This window comes from Eleutherodactylus coqui, chromosome 5 (assembly GCF_035609145.1).
Source record: "Eleutherodactylus coqui strain aEleCoq1 chromosome 5, aEleCoq1.hap1, whole genome shotgun sequence".
Taxonomy (NCBI): Eukaryota; Metazoa; Chordata; class Amphibia; order Anura; family Eleutherodactylidae; genus Eleutherodactylus; species Eleutherodactylus coqui.
The window spans coordinates 132,626,896-132,649,562 of NC_089841.1; the positions used below are offsets into that span (position 1 = coordinate 132,626,896).

The following is a 22,667-nucleotide window of genomic DNA, read 5'->3' on the forward strand; positions in this document are numbered from 1 at the left end:
GACCAGCTCCACACCAAGTGAATAAACAAGATCAATTTATTTATTCCATGTAACAGGCATTAGATGAAGTCTTGTCTAAACAAATGACTATTAGTGCTGACATTTAGAGAATTAATATCATCTGACAGGACAGACTGAGACAGCTCTGCTTGTTTTGTACACTAAGGGCCATTAGCCTGGAGGCCAACCCAGCTGACGTCCTCCAAGAACATGCAGGTGAAGGTGGTACACAGATTGGCCACCATCTGGTCCGTCATTTATGACCAGACGATAGCCATTCGTCAAGCCCATATCAGCAGCACATTTTTTGGCAATGATCATAAGATGTCCTAGGAGCTGAAAAAGAGAAAAATGAAATAGGTAGACAGTTAAAATGCAGCTGAATTAACCTAGTAATAGAAATACTTCCCAATACTGTATAATATGACAGTGTCAAGAGGCAAAGATGCTACCATATGGACAGAAAGCTTGTCTACGGGACTTGCAAGCAAATTCCCACCATTCATAGACCTCCTAATCCAACTAGTGTTAGTCAATACAGATCCAAGCATAGGGCAAAGCCTCAGTTGGCATTATAAAAAGGTACCTTGTACAATATAAAGCATGATCAAATAATTCCTACCATGTAATAAACAATAACCAGGGCTCCTATCCTTTATCTCATCATGTCGATTACGTTTTTTATATGCTATAGAGATTTAAAAAATATACACAAACAGCACTAGTGATGCCTGGTCTGCAGCATGCTTATTACAACATCAAAGAGGATACTTAATAAAACATGGCGAGCAGCGAGGGTGCTATTGGTCTGTCACTTTACAAAATCAAAGTCAAACTTTTTTCTTCTAGTCTGTTTCTTCTTTTTCTGATAAATATAATTTTTTTAACATGATCTTAAAAGGAAACCTTTCAGTTGAATATGCTGTCCAAACTGCAGGCATCATGTTATAGAGCAGGAGGAGCTGAGAAGAATATGTAGTTTTATGGGGATTCACTAACTTGTATTTTACCCCTCTGCTCACACTGAGCTTAGAGGTCCGATGGGCGGTCCTATCAGTGATTGAAAGCTATCTGTGTATAAATGTACAGTGTCAATCACTGATAGGACCGCCCATTGGACCTCTAAGCCAAGTGTGAGCAGAGAGGTAAATGAATAATAGACAAGTTAGGTCTCTTTCACACAGGCATATTTGGAAGCAGTTTGGCGTGCACAATACACAGAATACAACCCATTGGAGATGTGCAGATTTCTCACGTACACGGAAAAAAAACAAACCATGCTTTAATGGGGAGGGGGATACGCAGAAGACTTATCCTGAGTCTCAGACACGCTCATCCTGCTAGCACCATTCTGTGTGTGAATTGGCAGATACAGGACAGCTGTATATTACTTATTTTTAAGAATAAAACCCCTTTTAATGAGTCATAATGCACAAAAAAGTCACCTTTTAAGGGGTAACTATTTCAGCTCTACTACAACTGCAGCTCCAGCAGTACCCGTCATGTAGCTCTGATCCCATTAGGTACAGAGAATAGACGCGATTTGCTTTATTTGCGCTTGACTTTTGTAACCACCACTTATCTTGGTGTAACAAATCACATTTCCTCCTCTTCTCTCCAGCTGAGGCACAGTAGGATTTACACTCAAGTTAAAAACAAACAGTCTTTCTAGCTGTGGGTTTCTGTTCTGCTCCTGGTTTAAGCAGAACACATCAAAGTAAATCTGTCCCTTTGCAATCTGTACGGCTGGAGGCGATGCATCCTCCGTGGGCTGAAAGAGACCGGTTATTAATCAATATACAACAAGCGTTCACTTACAGCTTCATCAGCAGGATCCACTACTGAAACAGCGCTAATGGCTTTCTTAGGCACCACGAGGAAATGCGTTGGCGCTTGTGGAGATACATCATGGAAAACGATACACTAGAAAGGAAAATCAAGATACATTAAAGGAGGATGTTAAACCCAAGGTGCCAAGTGCTCAGATAATACCGCCATACAACACTATGCATGTAGTAAGAAGATAAGAGATAGGTCCAAGATCGGGAAAGATCATCGCATATACAGAGGGTGCTTTCACACCTGCTCCGTTCGAGGAGCAGGAAATTGGAAACCCCTGGCCGAACGGTTCAATCTCTAGACGGAACCCAACAGCGCCGGACAGACACAATTGACTATAATGGGAGGGGCACGCCTTCTGCCCAATTGCCCGGCTTTTGGACAGAACCTCCAACTGAAGGCTCCACCACAGATATGACACCGGACAGAGAGAATCTTAACAATGTTTCTGTTACCATCCCCAAATCTCCCTTTCAAGCTCTATAGTACAGTCGCCCCTCACAATAGTGCCCGCTTTCCATACTCGTTTAACACAGACGAAAGCACGGCTGGTAACGATTCCATCGCACAAAATTTTTTGTTGCCTTTTTTGAGATGTGTAAAAGATGCCAGAAACATTATGCACTTTTTGCAAGCGGTTTTTGGGGTGGCATTTTTTTTTTATCCACACAAGTTTTTTTTCTCCTATAGAGACATTTAAGATCTCATACACACAATCTACCCTGTTTCCCTGAAAATAAGACATACCCTGAAAATAAGACATAGCATGATTTTCCAGAATTTGAGGATGCAAAATGATTTTTCAAGCTTTTTGAGGATGCTTGAAATATAAGCCCTACTCCAAAATTAAGCCCTGCTAACAGTAAATTTAAAAAAGGCAATTTAAATAGTGTCCAGGCAGCTATACATGTAAAAAAGTTAAACCTTTTTGAACAAAAATTAATATAAGACACTGTCTTATTTTCGGGGAAACACAGTAGATCCACATTGAAAAAAATCTGGTGCGGTTTCACCTCATAATCCACTGCAGATACCCGAGGCTGAGCCTCACGATTCTGCTGCGGAGTTGTATCTGAAGAAGCCTCGGCTCCGTAGAGTAGTCTAGTAAGGCTAATCCAGATTTCCTGACACGTGATGACGCCCGCGCTGTATGAAGAGAGGTGGCCTCGTGGTCTTTCTTCATACATACCTCGACGCTGTATGACGGAAATGTATGTCTTGGAGCGTTAAGGGGTTAAAAAATAGCAAGTCAAAGGCAGGTTGCATAAAGGTTTTTGGTCATGTGACTTGAAATTTGCTATTGAATAACCCGAGCAGTAGGAGGAACAAGAAAAAGGCCTCATATAGACTAAAAAAAGGCTGGTAACATACTAAAACAGACAGGCAAGCAGACAAGTCATGTGTGTCCACAGCAGCGAGGGCTCATTCACCCAGCCGTATGCGGGTTTCGGTTTCAGTTTTATGGGCCAAAACCTGCAGCATTCATTGCGTGTTCTCTGTGCGACAGTGTTTTGTCACTGCGCATTGTCATGTGTAAAAAAAATGCCCGAAACTCCCTTGATTTCAAACACCAATACGCAGGTTTCCTGCATATTTACTACGTATTTACGCAAGTCGATTGATTTCAATGGACTATTTGGGTGCGTAATATGCTACAAAATAGGACATGTCTGCGTTTTTTTTAGTCACATCAAAAACATGAAGCTATGAATGAACCTATTGAAATCAATGACTTCACTGCGTATTACACATATATATAATATCTCCGTGTGAATGAGCCCTAAAAAGCGTCTGCTCTGTCCTATCTGTAAATGTTTTACAAGGTTAGGAGACTCTGGACTTTGGATGTGATATGCGAGCGAACGCTGAGGAGTGTAATAACACCCAAACGTAGGAGTGCAGAGAGAACAATGTATAGAGGACACCGGCAGCATAGTACCGTATAATGACCGCACACGGGGTTTATATTGCTCCATTATCTCTGCAGATTTCAAGGCATGCGGATTTTACAAATCTTGTTCTGAGGTGCAATGCCCATGTTCATGCATGTAGATTTTTCAAGCTATAGCTGCAGTTAAATGGGGAAAAAAAAAAAAAAAAAAAGATTTAAAAAAGGTTGTGTTCACACCTGGCGGACGATTTGATACAGATCAACAGCAGATTTCACACTTTCAATTGAAGCGGTGAAGTCTGCTGTGGAACCACAAAGTCCACTCCAAATGGGGCGCATTTTGATGTGGATTTTCTGCTGCATTCACAAACTAAGTTATTGTGCTCAAAGGGCTGGTGGGGAAGAGTCCGGGGAAGAGTCCCAGCTCTCCATTCCCGCACCATCACCCCTTCCAGTCGGTACATGGACAGTGCATCTAACTCATCTCTGCAGGCTGTGTGCGCACTCCCATAGAGAACACTGTCTATGTGCCGACTTCCAGGAGTGACGAGACCTGTCCTACGAGCGCCATAAGCTTAGTGCATGGTGCTCATAGTTGCTGACAGGTTCCCTTTAAGGGCTCCTGCACACTGGCGAGCGCAATATCGGGATGTGATTGACGTCCTGATATCGCTCTCGCAATCCTTTTTGAAGCCCTGGATGTGAGGCGTTTCCACAGGGAAACAGCCTCCCATCCTAGCAGGGCTGAAGGAATCTCCTGCTGTGGCTGTCACAGCCGCGGGAGGTAATAGTGATCTTCTCCCATTGATTACAATGGGGCCGGCGGCAGCAGCGCCAGTCCCATTGAAATCAATGGGAGATGCTCGCGATCCTCTGCCACTGCTGTGACAGCAGTGGAAGGGGACTCTCCACAACAAGGATTTTCGGGGGAAGGGGAGCTTGAAATATAAGCCCTATCCCGAAAATAAACAATAACTGTAGAAAAATTAAAAGGAAGAATACATCACCTTAGTAGCGCTGTCCTCCCCAGCGCGTCTTCAGGCAGGTCCCGGTACTCTTCTGGCCGGGGACTGAAAAATCCTCGCCTCCCGAAGCGCTGCCTCTGATTGGCTGAGAGCTGTGACCAATCAGAGGCAGCACTCAGCTGTCATTCAATGTTTCAAGCTCCCCCTGAAAATTCTCGTTGCGGAGAGTCCCCTGCTACTGCTGTCACAGCAGTGGCAGAGGATCGCGATCCTCACCCATTGATTTAAATGGCGCCTATTTTTCCTAATTCCAACACCTCAACCTCCAGAACTTAATGTCCTTTTACACAGGACGACTGAGGGGCAAACAATGCCAGACTCTCATCCCTGTGTCTCCGTGCCAGCTGTGCTAGCTCCAGTGCAGAAACACAGGAGCACGGAGCTACAGGGACGAGTGTCTGGCATGGTTTGCCCGACAGTCGTCCCGTGTAAATGGGCCTTTACTCATCACTTGCTGCCCGATATACCCCCGCTCTCACGGGTGCATTCTTCTAGATAGTCAATGCTATTCCCTTCCCTGGCAGTCATTTTAATATAATGGCCTTCTAAATTGGTTATGTAAATCCATATTTTATCCCCAAGTAATATGTGGAGTGCCACGACATCTGCTGGTTTTAGACGCTGGCAGCTTTCATGCTTCTGGAAGCAGATCCCTATGACAGGCGCTGAGTGCATTTCAGGTCACTGAATGTAAAAGTAATTAATAACTGGACATCTGTCCTAGTCTGGGCAACTCAAGTATGGCCTGTATATATATTACAGGCACACAGATTACCCAAATTGTCAGTGTAAGGGCACGAAAAAAAAATTGGTCACATTAAAAAAAAGAAAGAAAACTGTATTCGCACAGAATAGCGCCATTCCAATTATAGGAGGACGGCTGATGCATTTTACAGTCCATCGGCCGTGATCAATAAGTTACCGGCCCAAGCAAGAATGAAGTCAACTAGTGAGGGTTGTAAATATAAGATGGCTGTTACATACAGCTGACTAAGAACTTATGCATTCGGGCGCATGCAATTTGAGTCCATGAAGAATGCAATGTCTTCACTGTATGTGTTTTTGATACATGTTTTAAGTCTATATTGCATCAACTGAGCTTTTCACATGTCCAAAAGAAAAAAAAATGCCAGGCAACGCAATTGATGTCACTTTTCTCCCACCAACTCCTGGCAACATACAAAAAAAAAGGCAGGGAATACACATTTAACTTGGTATGATTTCCTAGACTTTGACGGGCAATTTCGGTCTGTTAAATATGTATGAAAATAGGCCTTTTTTTCCCCCCCACAAACAATTGGTCCATGAAAAGAACAAAAACACACCATCATCTGAATATAGCAGTGAAAAGCAATGGCGGTGTATGCGGTCTGTAAAATATACGGACAGAAAATATGCCTGCGTGATCGGGCCCCAACACTCCTGGTCCACATTACCTATGAAGGTCAGCACCAGTATTCTGTCATGTAGGGGGTCTCCATTGCTTAGAGTCCATTAAACATGACATCAGACATTGATATTGAGCAGTAGAGACCACTCACATGGCAGAATGAAAGTGCTGGGCTTAGTAAACAACGGGAGTCGATGAGGGTGAATGGAGGTGTAGAACAAACGAAATGGCACTAAAGTCAGTGGAGACGTGGAAGCACGAGCATGTAGTCAGCCTGCTGATAGGGATCTGTGTGCTGTAGTCGGGTCATGAGAGGCTCGGTCAGCCAGGACTTGCACCCATATTATGAGCTTATGAAATTGGACTGTAACCAAAAATTTAGGAGCTGGAGGATCATATCTGTGATCGTTTCAGTCACCATCTGGAGGACCGATTCTACCAGAGACGCACTGTTTGCAGAGACTCTCTAATGTGGCCAATAAAGTGGCTCCAGATTACAGGAGATCTCCCATTACATCCATATGGACAGGGATTGTCGTGATGAGACCGAGCCTTTAAAAGGAGTCAGAGCCATTTACATAAAATTAAATTATAGCACCAGGTAGAGGTGCGATAGGCATTAGCAAACATACGTTTAGGGTACTATTACACAAGCGCGAGTGGCTACTACCAGTGCTTGGATTTTCCCCAACAACTGCTGGGCTGCACCATTAACACTCATGTAATAGCACTAATTGTCCTGCTGCACCTTACCAAAGACGTATCTTGTATATTCTTTCAGGGAGGCAATTTGGTAGCCGGGAACGTACAAAATACATCCTTGCTACTAATGACTGTATCTCAGACTGTACAGCAGCTAGAATATGTATCTCAGTTGTCTTTTAAAGCTGAGATTCTCAGTTTTAAAACAAGTTTAAGCTTCAATCTAGCCTGAGAGCTACCCTATTGCAACGTCCTCTATCTCAGAGCTTATTCACACGAGCGCTGTGGGTGTGCAGTATAGCCGCGTGCAAAGATCGCGGCTATACTGCACTAAAGATCACGTGAACGGGTTAATTCCAGTTACTTAAGTTAGCCTGTTCACATGATTCGAGGTACGTGCTTTCCACCTCCCATAGGAGTCTATGGAAAGCATACGCAAGGATAGGTCAGGTCCTATCTTTGCGGCACCACAGAGCTTAGATGTGACCTTGCAGTCACATGTCCCATCTTTGTTAGGTGCGCAAATTCAGCGCGTCTAACCACTGGTTCCTGTAGAAGCGCTTTCTGTGCGCGGCTATACTGCGCACCCACTGCCCTCGTCGGAACGAGCCCTCAAACTGTGACATGGCTGGAAAAGAGATTCCAGTCTTCTTGTAACGCCAAGATTCTTGGCAGTGATCTAGCAGAGAGAGCAAGTTGAAATTTGTTCCCATCTCTTCAGTCGTGGAAGAGGAAGGAAGGAGAAACGAGGGAAGACATGCTGACAGGCTCAGTTTTAGGCACAAATGTATATTTTAGTGCATTTTGTTAAAATAATTCCTGTTTATTACATGAGAGGTGGACATGGCTGCCTGCTTCAGGAAATAATGGGGCTTAAAGGGGTTGTCTCGCGGCAGCAAGTGGGGTTATACACTTCTGTATGGCCATATTAATGCACTTTGTAATATACATCGTGCATTAAATATGAGCCATACAGAAGTTATTCACTTACCTGCTCCGTTGCTGGCGTCCTCGTCGCCATGGTTCCGTCTAATTTCGGGGTCTTCTTGCTGCTTTAGACGCGCTTGCGCAGATCCGTCTTCTCCCTTCGGCTCCGCTCGGCAGCATCGGCGATTTGGCTCCGCCCCCTTGTATGCGTCATCGCGTAGCTCCGCCCCCGTCACGTGCCGATTCCAGCCAATCAGGAGGCTGGAACCGGCACACATCATGGGGCGGAGCTACGCGATGATGCGTACAAGAGGGCGGAGCCAAATCGCCGATGCTGCCGAGCGGAGCCGAAGGGAGAAGACGGATCTGCGCAAGCGCGTCTAAAGAAGCAAGAAGACCCCGAAATTAGACGGAACCATGGCGACGAGGACGCTAGCAACGGAGCAGGTAAGTGAATAACTTCTGTATGGCTCATATTTAATGCACGATGTATATTACAAAGTGCATTAATATGGCCATACAGAAGTGCTTAACCCCACTTTCTTTCGCGAGACAACCCCTTTAAGGGTGCACTCACTTTTCAAGGTAACTTTTGCAAAAGCTAATAAAGTCTTGGGGTGCATTAGGCCGCCTGCAGACGGGCGGAAATTCCGCGGCGGGATTCCCCGCAGAATTTCCACCCTTGCACGCTTGCATAGGATTGCATTACAGCATGCAATCCTATGCAGACAGCTGCGGTTTGTCTGCGCTAAATCACGTGCAGAAAACAAACCGCGGCATGCTCTAATTCTGTGCGGGGCTCTGCGAGCCCCGCACAGAAATGTCACTCACCGGCCGCTGGCACATGAAAGAGCCGGAGCTGCGGGAGCGGGTGAGTCCGCGGTGCTCTCTGCAGTCGCTCAGGTCGGGTCCTGCTGCGAGAAATCCAACCTGGCCGTCTGCAGGCGGCATTAAAAGAGGCATAGGGGCGAAGAATGAGACCATTATTCTTCCACTATATAAGGCACTTGTCAGGCCCCACATGGAATACTGTGTACAGTTCTGGTCACCAGTGCTCAGGGAAGATGTTGTAGGTCTGGAGGGGGTTTAAAGAAGGGCAACTAAATTAATAAACAGAATGCAAGGACTGGAATACCCAGAGAGGCTATCCAAATTGGGACTCTTCACCCTGAGAAAAAGACGGCTAAGGGGCAACCAAATAACTATGTATAAATACATGAGGGGACAATACAAGGATCTCTCCCATGACCTGTTTATACCCAGGACTGCAACGGTAACAAGAGGGCATCCTCTACGTCTAGAACAAAGCAGGTTTCATCACCAACACAGAAAGGGGTTCTTTACTGTAAGAGCACTGAGACTGTGGAGCTCTCTACCCGAGGACGTGGTGATGGCAAAATCCATAGAGGAGTTTAAGAGAGGACTAGATGTCTTTCTAGATCGCTATGATATTACAGGATATAGACATTAGGTGACCAGCGGGTTGTTGATCCGGGTCTTACATTTAGGTAGGAACTATCAAACGTTGATTCAGGAAGGGATTTTTGCCCCCTGAATGGCCTAAATTAGCTTTGGCCTCATTGGGGTCTTTTTGCCTTCCTCTGGATCAACAAGGGGGGTGAAAACAGGCTGAACTAGATGGACACTGTCTTCATTCAACCCAACATACTAGGTTATAGGCTCCTTTTTTTTTTTACTTTTAGTTTAGAGCCAGGCTTTTGGCCTTTCCAGTTCTGCTGAATTTATGAAGACGTGCATACCACTCAGGGATATGTCTGCATGCACATGTTGAATCTAAAGGGTACCTTCACACATACCAAGTCTGTGGTGTGCTTTCTGCTACAGAAAACATGCAGCAAATATACTGGAAAACTAGAGGCAAAACCTGCACTTAAAGGGGTTGTCTCGCGGCAAGCATCAAAATTTAACATTACCCCATTCCCCCTGTCACCCCCCTGGCATAAAATAGCAAATTAAAGCGGTTTTTAAACCGCTTGCTACTCACCGATCCGACGAAATAAAGAGTTTAAAAAATCTTCTCCCTAAGATGGCCGCCGGTCCTTTCCCAGGGATGCACTGCGGTTTTCTCCTATGGTGCACAGCGGGTCTTCTCCCATGGTGCACCATGGGCTCTGTGCGTTCCATTGCCGATTCCAGCCTCCTGATTGGCTGGAATCGGCACACGTGACGGGGCGGAGCTACGATGACAACGCGGTGACCAGCTCTCCGGCACGAGCGGCCCCATTCACCAGGCAGAAGACCGCACAGCGCAAGCGCGTCTAAAAACGCTAGAAGACATCAGAATTAGACGGAGCCATGGCGACGGGGACGCTAGCAACGGAGCAGGTAAGTGAATAACTTCTGTATGGCTCATAATTAATGCTCGATGTACATTACAAAGTGCATGTATATGGCCATACAGAAGTGTATAACCCCACTTGCTGCCGCGGGACAACCCCTTTAATGCTGCTGATCCGGACACTATTTTTGCAAAAGATGTCTTAACTAGAGATGAGCGAACGTACTCAGTAAAGCACTACTCGTCCGAGTAATGTACTTTATCCGAGTACCTCTCTGCTCGTCCTGAAAGATTCGGGGAGCGCCGCGGAGCTGCAGGGGAGAGCGGGGAGGAACGGAGGGGAGATCTTTCTCTCCTTCTCTCCCGCCCGCTCTGCCCCGCTCCCCGCTGCAACTCACCTGTCAGCAGCGGAGCGCCCCGAATCTTTCAGGACGAGCGGAGAGATACTCGAATAAAGCACATTACTCGGACGAGTAGTGCTTATCCGAGTACGTTCGCTCATCTCTAGTCTTAACCTTTGTTTTCCAAGGGTTGAAATCCGCAGTATAAATTTGCACACTGACCATTTAGAATCTGCAGCATTTTTGAAAAATGCTGTGAATTCATCGCACTTTTCCAGCTCCATGTGAAGACTAATCTCCTCCCCATGGCTTGTACTATATGCTGCAGAATATATGGATTGTATGAAACCTGACTTTTTGTGAGATACCGCACATCTAATTTCCTCCTTGGATAACACTAAACCACCATCATCAATTTAGCAATTTATTTAATGAAAATGTACGCTTTGAAGCACAATTACATGAGGATGGCTGTAGAACGCGCTGAGTGGCATGTTGGCAGTGTACCAGGTGCCTAGGAGGAGCCCCCCCCCCCCCCCAATCACGGCCATAATCCCTGCCCCACACCTCTCCATCTATTGTACATAAAGTCTCCTTGGTCATCTGCTGTCACTGCCTCCAGAGCTGTAATCTGGCACATGCAGAGCTCTCCAGTATTACTGCTGGCATTAGTGAGCACCTACCTGCCCGGAGCTGTAAGTAGTTGTATAGTGTAACCGGCCATCATCTATACATTCCTGAAATACTCTGCACAACTAGCCCCCATATATATTACTTTACAAGCATCCCAACATGGATCAGCTCAGCCAGCTGCATAGGGATGCCAGCAAGGTAATGAGGGAGGACTGCAAACACTTTGCATACTGCAATCTACAATATTCCAGACCAATTAAGGCAATTAGTAATGATGTAATCCCATCTAATAAACGCACTGGCTCAGAGGATTGTTACTGGACACACAGATTAGTAACCCATCAGGGTAATAATCTGCAGCCCCTCTCCATGCATACAAGCCACAGGCTGGCCACGTGTTAGAACCAGCGCTCCTCGTACTTGCTCATCCTCATAGATGATGTTGGCCGGGATTTCCTTACGGATTATTTTCCCAAATATGGTGTCCCCACCAGGACGAGCCTCCCGGGCTTTGCTGATCTCATCCGCCATAGCTGCAGCCGGGTGAGTGATACAGTAAGGACTTTGACAGGCGGTCATAACGAGGCGACTTGTCTGCGCTGCCTAATGATGTCACTAACAGCTCACGTGTCGGCCATCTTGGAATTGGGAACAACTAATGCAAATTGCTATCACCTTTTCCCACTTAAAAAATGGCCACGAAAGGGGTGTGGCTATAATATTGTACTGTGATTGGTCAGAAAGGAAGAAACATGCTGATTTGTGAGCCGGTGAAGGGATGTGAGGGGCATGGATGGCAGGATGAAGGTGAGAGGCTTGCAGCAGGGTGCTGGGTTTTAGGGTCGTGCATGCTCTATGGTTAGTTTATCACTGTTGTCCCAGCAGAGACTGTAGTAACCTAGACGGACTGTAACCATAGCAACACCACAGAGCACTGCACTTATATGCTAAAATATGTATTTATAAACCAGTAATGGCACAACACAAAAGTAATAATAAAATCCTGCATAGAGGCATGAAGGGGAGTGGAATGTACGCGGCAGTGACATGTAAGGATATGCTGACAATAAGTGGCATCGTGTCATGTATGTCCGTGTACTGGACCCGTAAAGTGGATATAAAGATAATAAGTAATATACACTACATACAGAAGCCTATACCATGCAGTATCTCAGTACATCTATATGATAGAATGTGATTGCAGATAAAAGCCACATTAGGTGCTTATTCACACAACCGTATGCGCAAATACGCTCTCTGCAGCGCAACGTATTTGCACATGAATGAGGCTGTATGAGGTATATTTGTGAGGGTATCTCCGCATAGTAATGTAGTTTTTGTGCCCGCAGGGTAGTGCACACATGCCCAGCACACCCTCCCTGCAGAGTAAAAGGCTATCTAGCCATATGAAGTCCAGATGTGTTCTTTTCCCCAAGTTTTGCGCAGTGTTTCACGCCTCCCCTTGCATAATTGCACACCTCCCATAGACTTCTATGGGGGCCTTAACTGCGCAAAATGCTGAAAGATAGAGCAGATCCTACTTTTTTCTGCGTGTGCAAAAACACTCATGAGAACAAATCCATCAAACTCATTGGGTTCTGCTCTCTGTGTTTTGCGTGCACAGATTTTGCATGTGCAAATACGCGTGTAAACACGGTCACGTAAAGAAGCCCTCACATCTGGGCTCTGGGTGATTTCCATTGTTCGGCTCCATCCTCCGAGCCAAATAATGAAAATTCAGGAGCCACCGAAGCCGGGCAGTACAGAACACACCGTTGACTATAATGGAGGCACTGCAGCGGATGAAGTGGCGCTGCATGCTGTGCTGTTTTGTCCGGCATTTTCTGCCGGATCTGCAGCAGAGGGTCCAAACGGAGCGTTCAGACAGATGTGAACCCGGCCTAAGGCTTTGTTTACACGGGGCAGGATTTGCCGAGAGTGTCCGCAGCAAACATTCTGTATCACATCAGCAGCACTAAATCCGCACCATTTTTGACTTGGAATACGGAGCAGAATTCAATCCCGTCGTTTGAAGAAATCGATTTGCAACGATCTGCTGCTTAAATTGATATACTGGAAATTTAAATTCCGCACCGCAGGTTTTTTTCACAGCGTGCGGATGATATTTTGAAAGTCTCATCCACATTGCTGCTACTGTCATTGCTGTGGATTTTCAGTGAGCAGGGTCCGGAAGGAAAATCTGCAGCCCCGTGTGAACATGGCCCAAGGGTGCTATTAGACAAGCACCGCTAATGCATGTGTAATAGCGGTAATTGCCGGTCAGCTTGACAGTTGTTGGAAAATAATGCAAGCTAGCTGCAGCCAATAGCATTCATGTAATAACAGCCTTAGGCCTCCTTCACACGATCGCTGGTCCGTGCAATATCGCTGCGTCTTCTCGTGGCAATGCCGCAATTTTGCAGCGCTACAAAGTCGCCTGACTTTATAGCATCACATGCCAGGATTTTCAGGGGTAGGAGTGGGGGGGTGTTGGCTTGAAATATAAGCCCTACCCCGAAAATAAGCTGTAGCTGAAGAAAAAAAAAGGTATACATCACCTCTCCTGCACTGTCTGGGGTGCCGCCGCAGCTTCTCCTCGGGTCCCGGCACTGCTTCGCTTCATCTTCTGGCTGGGGATTGAAAAATCCCCGGCTCCTGGAAGCACTGGCTGTGATTGGCTGACGTTTAGCCAATCACAGCCAGTGCTCGATGAATGGCTGTGGTTAGTTCAATCACTGCCATTCATCAAGCACTCGCTGTGATTGGCTAAGCGTCAGTCAATCACAGCCAGCGCTTCCAGGAGATGAAAAGAGGAGCAGTGTCGGGACCCAGAGAGAAGCTGCAGCAGCGGTGGAGAGCGCTTCTAAGGTGATGTATGTCTTTTTTAAATTTTGTTTCTGCAGCTAGGGCTTAGATTATAGCTTTGATAGTAGGATTTCCTACTGCCAAAATTGCATCGCACCGCACTAAAATCACGTTTTCATGCAATGCAACAGAGAGGAAGTCTCCATAGGGAAACATGGGCTACAAAACCTTTCATGTCGGGGGCATATCGCCGGTCCCGCGAGGTTTATGTGTCGGGTTGTTGCATGCTACAAAACATTGCATGTGTGAAGGAACCCATAGGAAAGCATGGGCTTCACATACATGCGATTTGTAGCAACGTGACAAAATTGCGTGACTTTGTCGCCTGTGTGAACGACGCCTTATACCATGTGACATTCCAGATAAATACAATGAATTAATACATGAGGACAAATCCTTACTCATAGTATGTAAGCTCCAAAATAGTCACTGTTGTGCCCCAAAGTGATTTTCACAATACTGTATCAGGGAGCCAGGACACTGGTGACTCTTTTGACACCGCCCCCGACCTCCCTTCTACACTACCACCTTCCTCCCTGTGGCCCTGCCAATGCGAAGCTAGGGGTGTGACAGGGGTTTTCACTCATGGTGACAGATGTCACACCCCTAGCTTCCAGTGATGGGTTTTCCAGCCTGAGAGCAGTGGCACCCCAGTTGGGAATCGCTGGTTTATGGAGCTGTCCCAAAGCTCAAAGATATTGGACAGAGATAAGACTACTAAGACACAAGGTCGAAAATATCTTACTACCATTGACAAGTGTTTATATTTCATTTTCTCCCTGCTGAACTACAATCAAGGCATTTGATCCATGCTGCTCTTATAGTAAGCAAACGTTGCCTATTAACACAATGGCTGCTGCCGCTAAGTCCAAAAAGCAGACATAACACCCTAACTAAAGCAAATTTTGTATATGGAAAGATTGGAATTAGAACATAGGGTGGAGGCACGGGCTCCGGGCTTCTTTAAAAAATGGCGTGCGTTCATTGAAGAATGTTTCAGCACACAAGAAATGGTAGAATGTATGAAGTCATTCAAGGATACCTCATGGTACTTTAAACTACATGACGCAAAGCAGTTGGGTAGAGCAAGAATAGATTAAGAAAAGGGAGAAAATAAGCAACGAACAATAGATCACATGCTGCAGGTTGTAATACACACTTCATACCAAGAACAGGTAAATTCTCGATTTGGAGCACCAATATTCATGTATATTATTGAGTGCAGGGAGCGATGGAGGGACCTTGGTGCCCAGAACGTTAGTTTAAGTTTGCTGCTATTTCTTAGCAACATGAGATGTTAACAGGAGTGACAGGATATAACCTACTTCCACTTACAAGTCTCTCTACAGTCTAATACAATGCACCAGTCCTATTCGGCTCGATACAATGATGGAGATTTGTATGATCATACAAGAAAGTGATACCGATTTTCGCATACTTTTTTTTCAATATGCTGTGAAATGCCCTGTTGTACGTTGGACTTTAGACTACATATAAAACTTAATAAAAAGAGTTAATAAAAAAATATGTTGATGGAAAAAAAAGTGCACAAAAGTGTCCATAGCCTTGAATCGTGTCCGTTTTGTTGTTTTTTGCCAGGCTCTCCACAACCGTTCTGGATGCTGGACCGGAACAGGACTGTAGTTTGTGTTGAATTATTTTTTGCAGTATGTCTATTGATTGTTTTTTACTAATGGGTTAAGCTTACTGCATGTCTTATACATATTTGTGGCTAAAATAATCAGGTGTGTTCTTTTCTGTAATTCTCGTAGGTTCTGAACCTTTTCAAAGCCTTACATAGAACAAGACTAAACGTCTTCCAAAATGATCTGCGGGCATTAGAAGGTAAGAATTACTGAATGTACGACATCTGTGTAAAATATTCCCTGTGGTTGTTCACATAGTAAATAAGCTGTTATGTCAGGGCCAAATTATAGCGTAGACAAATGGGGTAATTGCCATGTGGGGTTGGCATTACCAAAAATCATCCCTCATAATGATTCGGTTTGGGTACCCAGCATCAGCTGTTTCTGCTCTCGCTTGAGTCTATATTGCTCCTGAGTGCAGTCTGGGAGAATTATTTTCTCTGTGTACGGACTATTAATTGGTAAAACATTTCTTTGCGGGATCCTACAACAATTAGACCCCCTTTGTATTTTGTTGACTCCATGGGACTTGTAGCTTTTGTTTCTCAAAATGGAGTTTTGCTTGGATTCAGTAACAGAAGCATGTCCTTCAGCACTCATACACATTTACTATCTGAATAAAATTGCACAACTGTTACTTTTACTAACCACAAAGAGTGCAAGTTTCTTGGCACACATTTTGATCATAACATGTGGGCCCATCCACCACATGCAGGTGAACCTTATTGGATGGGTTTTTAACTGTATAGAAAAAGCCTCCAATAAATGGGAAAGCTGGATCCCTGATTATATACTCTCACTAAAGCACCCGGGACAGATGGGTAAATGGAGTGCACAACAAAAATTCTGTCCTTTCAAATCTGACAATCAGCGTAACACTCTGGATCACAAATCTATCTCCAGTAATCTGGGAACAGTAACTTAGAATGCGATTGCATTCCCCATTAGCACTTCTGCAAGTAGAGAGTTTCTTAGTTTCATTGCGGATTACTATTTCATTCATCAGAATGTATGAAGAAACTGCATGGACTGTACCACACAGGCTCTTCATGGGAGGGGAGAGAGACACTCTCCTATTACAGTTACTGCTGATGATTAGTGGCTCTTGTCTCACAGTTATAATGAAGCAGATGATAGTTCATCTTCCAGACTCTATACTTATGGTCTTTAACTTATTTAGTTGGATGTAGAAGTTAAAGTTCGCTGCACACCAAAATATACACTATGGAGATCAAAATGTCAAATCGAGTCATTGCAAATGAATCCCTATATTAAAAACAATCAATTCCAAAATACATAACACAACGTTCTCTTCATCTGGTTAGTAAGTAGTATTTACCCCGCTGTAGCTTGAAGGTTCTCAGGTGCTCCGGCTGACCGCGAATCAAACGGCTTAAATACTAACAACAAAGGAGAATAGCCGACTCCTTAACTCGGCTGTACATGTCTGGATCAGATTCCGCATGCGGGAGCCCATATGTCTAGAAGTTCTCTCATCTCTGGAGAATAGATGTCACATGGGAGACCTCCTTCTATGGTGCCCATATGCTCTAATTGGATACATCAGCTTCAAAATATATAAAATGTCTTACGTATACCCCTTCAGTTTATAGATATGCCGTTTTAAATTTTAGCTGCCAGACAGAAAATCAATGAAGAATTCCAGAAAAATAAAAATGAAAGTGCTCCTGAAAAGATATCTGAGGTGAGCACTTCTTATCTTGGCATCATTAAGATTATTCGGGTGCTGGATTTTCAAATATTATTGTAACCGGGTCTTGTGGGCCCTGCCTTTGGCTATGTTAATATGGGCAGAAACTGCGGCCATGAAACCCTGCCCAATATCACGCTCATGAGCGTGTGATTTACCCGCGGGTGCAAGGCGATTTTCAGGCGTATGAGAGACCTATGCTAGTTTAAAGGGAGTCTGTCTGCTTCAGTATGCTGTGCAAACTGCAGGCATCATGGTATAGAGCAGCAGGAGCTGAGCAGATTGTATATAGGTTTATGATAGGACCCCCAATTGGACTGTTCAGCTGAGAATGAGCAGAGATATAAAATAATAAAGTACAAGTTATACCGAATCTTTCTCCATAAAACTATATATCAGTCTGCTCAGCTCTTCCTGCTGTTTGAACAGTATGTTTAAACTGACTGATCCCTTTTAAATCTGCACTGCCGTAAAAAGGTGATTGTGCAGGTTTAAGGCCTCTTAGTGACTGACGGTCTATGGGTGGTACCTGACTTAGGAACACTGTTCTATGCCACAAATTAAGCCAATGCTGGCCATGACTGCTAAGCAGCTTCACCTTCCAGGAATTTGTCATTTTGTCCCTATGGACTTTCAGATAATGTGTGACCTATTTCGTTGTCACATTGTCATGTGCCACACAGCTTCAGAGTTAAAGTGTAGCAAAAACAAATGGGTAAAAGCGCTCATCAGAGTGCCATGTCTGTTTTAACTGTTTTCGCTTTGCTCAGAGGAGTGTATGGTCTCCATAGAAAGTCTATGGAGTCGGCACACCATTTGCTGATAACAGCCCAGAAAGGCATTGCACTCAGCTGAGCGCTTCTGTCTGGTCATTTTAGTGATTACCAATAAAATTGCCAGAAGCAAGAGAATAGCCTAATGGCTATACCCTCCCAGACACAAAATAATAAATTGTATACTTTATTAACATATATGTGCTCAAAAAAGGGAAACGCCACTTTAAAATAAAGGAGTAGGTGGCTGAACTAGATCTGGAGTATGTCCAAAGAGGAACTAAGTGTATGTTAGCTAGGCAAGCTGAAAGGGTATGATATAAAAGTGTGAGTTAATAAAGGTATTATGCAAGCAGCCTGATTTATAAGGTGAAAGGTCATTTATAGCCACTATCATATCCACACAGCATGCAGTCCTCAGGGAAACGACATAACTGCAGGCAGCCAATTTCGTGTCTTATGTTCTTTGATGACAATGTTTAACTTTTTTTTTCTTAAATAGCTGCTAAAAATTGGACAAGATGTTGAAATTTTGCTGAGGACAACAGTTATCCAAGGTGTTCACACTGATTCTAATACAATAGGTATGAGTTCTATGTCCATTCTAGGGTATCCAAGAATGCAAATAAATGAGGTTATAACAAATGATACATAAACTGCAGTGGATTCTAGGCATCATGCTCTCTGGTGACCTAGCTTCTGTTTTCAGGACTATAGTCTGCATATTGAAAGTGACATGTTTTTAGGGTCATGTCAAATGCTTTGATCACCGGGGGTCCAGCTGTTGATACCCTCACCAAACACTGGAGCAAAGCATTTATCAAAGCATGGTCACCACTCATGGACAAGCCCACAGGCTTTCTGTTAAGCCTGTTTTTATAAAAAATAATTGAAAATTAGATTTTTTTTCTATTTGGAAAATACATAATTAACTTGACCTAATTTACATTTTGTTCCAGTTCTGCAGCCAAGGAAAGAACTCCTTCTAGACAATACTCCATACTGTGATGCACCAAATAAATGACACTCCCTCTTGGCTTTATCACTGGTTTATCAGCTTCTTGTGTGCGCTTTACCCTTGTTTCTTAAAAGCACAGCAGGAAAAATTGTAAATTTGATTTAGCGGAAAGAACAACTTTTATGTCTGCTTTCTACTCAACACTTGGTCTTTATTTTATTTTTTTTAACTTTTAAATCACCAGGAAATTTCTGTAAATTATTGTTTCATGAATAAAATATTCATTTCAGACCTGTTTTTCTGTTACTTTGTAGTATTTTTATTTTGGTTCTTTTTAGTTGCATTGTATGAAAATAAAGAAACAAAGCATCTTGTGTGTATCTGAAAAGCCGATTGCCAGTATTCACGGTGCGTAAGCTGCTCACATGGTGTCACTGTGAAGAATGCAGCAATAAACAGACACCGATATCTGGCGGCTGATAATTCCTCTGTCCGCTGGGAGGTGGTCACTGGATACGATATACTGGAACAGTACATGGCGCCAATGCCATGCACCAGAAAGGTAAACATAAACTTCTTTATTTTGACTGGCAAAGATAACAGGGATACACGTTTCTCCATCAGACTGATGACTTCCTTGACCTAGCCTGAGGAAGCCATTGCTCCAACGGGGAAACGCATAGACCCGGTTATCCTTGTTAGTCAAAATGAAGAAGTTTCTGCTCACCTTCCTGGTATTGGTACTCTGTACAGCTCCAGTGACGCCTCTGGTCTATGTGGTGGAACCTGGCAGCTAGTGTTCATTTTTTCTGTAGTGGATTGGCAGGATCCTCTGTAGTGAGAGACACAATTTGTGGCTCTTCCCCCTTCCAGGTAACTGGTTAATATAGAAATAGGGGGGAAAAAAGGGATGGAGTGGAATACGACAGTCATCTTTGTCTGAAGTTTGCGCCATAGTCATCCCTCCCAAAAAATTTTTTTTTTGTTTTTTATTCTTTGTCTGAAGTAATTGGTGAAGGTCCCCGCTGTTGACTCAGAATGCAGAAATAGGACATATGAAAATGGGTTTGGTAACCAGACAACCTTTAGGCCATTTTAACATGGCAGTATTTGGTCATATCAGTATTTGTAAGCCAAAACCAGAGAGGAACATAAACCGAGAACAAGTATAGTGGAAATAGTTGTGCCTGCTCCATGTTTTGGCTTACAAATAATGACCAAAATACTGCTGTATCAGAGTGGCTTTGTAGGAAACATGAAATAAATCAATTCTGGTGATATACATATTAATTTGACCCATATCCAACAATCGGTCTATTTTTTTGTCATGGCTACAGCTCAAAAAGGACAAACCTGCAGCTGCTCTGAATGCTCCTCATTTTCTTGTAGATGTTGTAGCAGTTTCTAGAGGGGGAATTTTTACACTGAACTTTGTAAGAATATACACCGCTCACACAAAGTAAAGGAACACTTAAGCATCGCAGTATAACTACAAGTCACCTAAACGTCAGGGATATCAGTCTGTCCACTTGGGAAGCAGAAGCAATTGTAAATCAATTTCACCTGCTTTGGTGCAAATGAATTTGACAACAGAGGCACTGGAGAAGTAAGAGCAAGGCAACCCCCAAAAGAGAACACAGTCTCAAGAACCTGGAGCAGATGGCAGGACACGGGACATTATACAAGGTGAGCTGGGCAGGGCCTAGAAGGGCATCAACCCAGCATCGGTACCGCCGTCTGCTCCTTTGTGCAGGGAGGAGCACTGCCCACTACTGGTTTACATTTTGTCAGAAACAGACTTCATGAGGGCCCGACATCCTGTAGTGCAACCTGTGCTCACAGCCCAGTACCGTGCAACACAATTGGCGTTCGTCAGAGAAATGGATTTCTGGGTACTTTGATGATTTTGGGTTCCTTTGACTGTAATTTGTTGAGAACCAACTGATGTATCAACAACTGCGTTCAAGTTGCAAGATCTCCTAATTTTTTTTCTAAAAAACTACTTATCCGAGAAAGCTTAAAGTATTGTCACTTCTCAACATAATCTCGCACTTGACATACACATTTTTCACAACATCGATTGATTTCATTACCTCTGCAAACTCTTCCTTAGGGGTCTATTTTCACCGCTGGAAAATCCCTGATGCAAGAGCAGCACGTCTGCAAAATGTGCAGCCATGGAGAGCGTCCTTCATCCACGTCTCATCCATTGTGGCAAGTAACAAAAAGAAGGCACCACACCATTCATGCCATCATCACGTGTCAAGATCCCCTGATACATTACCACGCGCACAGCCTTGGTATCATCAGTCATTGTTCGCAGCACTCACCTGGAGGAAACCTTCCGCATCTTTAGTTCTTCAAGCCTGATGGTGTGCACAGAACCTATGGAAGCACCAACTCTGCTGGCAATCTCTTAGTCATTCAGTGGACCTACATAACCACTTGCTCCAGTCACACAATCATGTTGTCGGACCGGCTGCTGTGCGACTGATGCTCTTGTGATTCGCTATCGCATGACTTTCGGCCACCTTTTAACTGTTACACTCATGAATGCACATTTTTTTACATCCATGACACCTTCACTGCATCACTAGGATCCAATGTGTGATTTAAGTGTTTACTTAAATTTTTGGAGCAGTGAATACAGTAACACTTGATGGTTGATATTTTATAACAGGTGTTTATACGTACAGAAACACTTAAAAAATGCCAGTGTGGAGGGCACCTAATCTGTTCGTGTCACACATATGGCTATTTACATCCTTAGTTTCACACAGACGATCGCGAAATCGCTGTAAGATTATCATGGTAAAATTGTTTCTTTGTTCCTGCGATTTTTGAGCGTCAGCGCTACTTTATCTCACAAAAGCATTGCTGCTTTTTTTGCGCGCAAAATTTAATAGGACATTCTAATGTTAAAAATGCATCGTATCGCACAAAAATCACAAGTTTGTGCATTGCCACGCGATAAAAGGAGGCTCCATAGGGAAACATGGGTGATAAAAAAAATCGCAAAACGCAGAAAGATAGGACATGCTGCGATTTTTTTTTTTTTTTAAATCAAAACATCGCATGAGTGAAAACATTGCAAATGTGAAGAACACCATTGAAAATCATTGGTTTCATAACTTTGCGTTTTTACTCACTCTGTCAACATGGCGAAAGAGAGCAATTTTTACAAATAAAAAAAGGTATTATTAAGCCTAACTGTATAAAAAAAACTATATATATTTGGTATCACTGCGATTGTAGTGGCCTACAGAATAAAGACATATCATTTTTACTGCACCATGAATGCCGAAAAAATAACCACCTTCGAATGGTGCAATTGCATTTTTTTTCCCATTCGAGCCCACTTAGAATTTTTTTAAGTCTTCCAGTGTATTAAAGGGTTAAGAATATAGATGAGCGAGTATACTCGCTAAAGGCAATTGCTCGAGCAAGAATTGCCTTTAGCGAGTACCTGCCCGCTCGAGATGAAAGATTCGGTTGCCGGCGCGGGGGAGCGGTGAGTGGCGGCAGTCAGCAGGAGGGAGCGGGGGGGGAGAGGGAGAGAGAGATGTCTCCTTCGTTCCTCCCCGCTCTCCCCTACAGCTCCCTGCCCGCCGCCGGCACCCGAACCTTTAGTCTCAAGCGGGGGAGATACTCGCTAAAGGCAATGCTC

At 44.1% G+C, this 22,667-nt stretch overlaps 2 protein-coding genes across 3 annotated transcripts; one reads left to right on the top strand and one right to left on the bottom strand.

Annotated features, from left to right (window-relative positions):
* Window positions 1-18: 18 nt before the first annotated feature.
* On the bottom strand, window positions 19-11,627 carry HINT1 (histidine triad nucleotide binding protein 1). Its single transcript, XM_066603168.1, has 3 exons — window positions 11,468-11,627; window positions 1,819-1,923; window positions 19-336 (listed from the first exon to the last, which is right to left on the bottom strand). The coding sequence occupies exons 1-3, from the start codon at window positions 11,624-11,626 to the stop codon at window positions 172-174; spliced, it is 429 nt and encodes a 142-aa protein (XP_066459265.1). The 5' UTR covers window position 11,627; the 3' UTR covers window positions 19-171.
* A 156-nt stretch (window positions 11,628-11,783) lies between these two features.
* On the top strand, window positions 11,784-19,295 carry LYRM7 (LYR motif containing 7). 2 transcript variants are annotated; one of them, XM_066601913.1, is made up of 5 exons: window positions 11,784-11,854; window positions 15,685-15,757; window positions 17,193-17,263; window positions 18,545-18,626; window positions 19,002-19,295. In XM_066601913.1, the coding sequence occupies exons 1-5, from the start codon at window positions 11,837-11,839 to the stop codon at window positions 19,064-19,066; spliced, it is 309 nt and encodes a 102-aa protein (XP_066458010.1). In that variant the 5' UTR covers window positions 11,784-11,836; the 3' UTR covers window positions 19,067-19,295. The 2 variants fall into 2 exon arrangements, with proteins under 2 accessions (XP_066458010.1, XP_066458009.1); XM_066601912.1 differs by lacking the exon at window positions 11,784-11,854 and adding an exon at window positions 15,493-15,579.
* The last annotated feature ends 3,372 nt before the right edge of the window (window positions 19,296-22,667 follow it).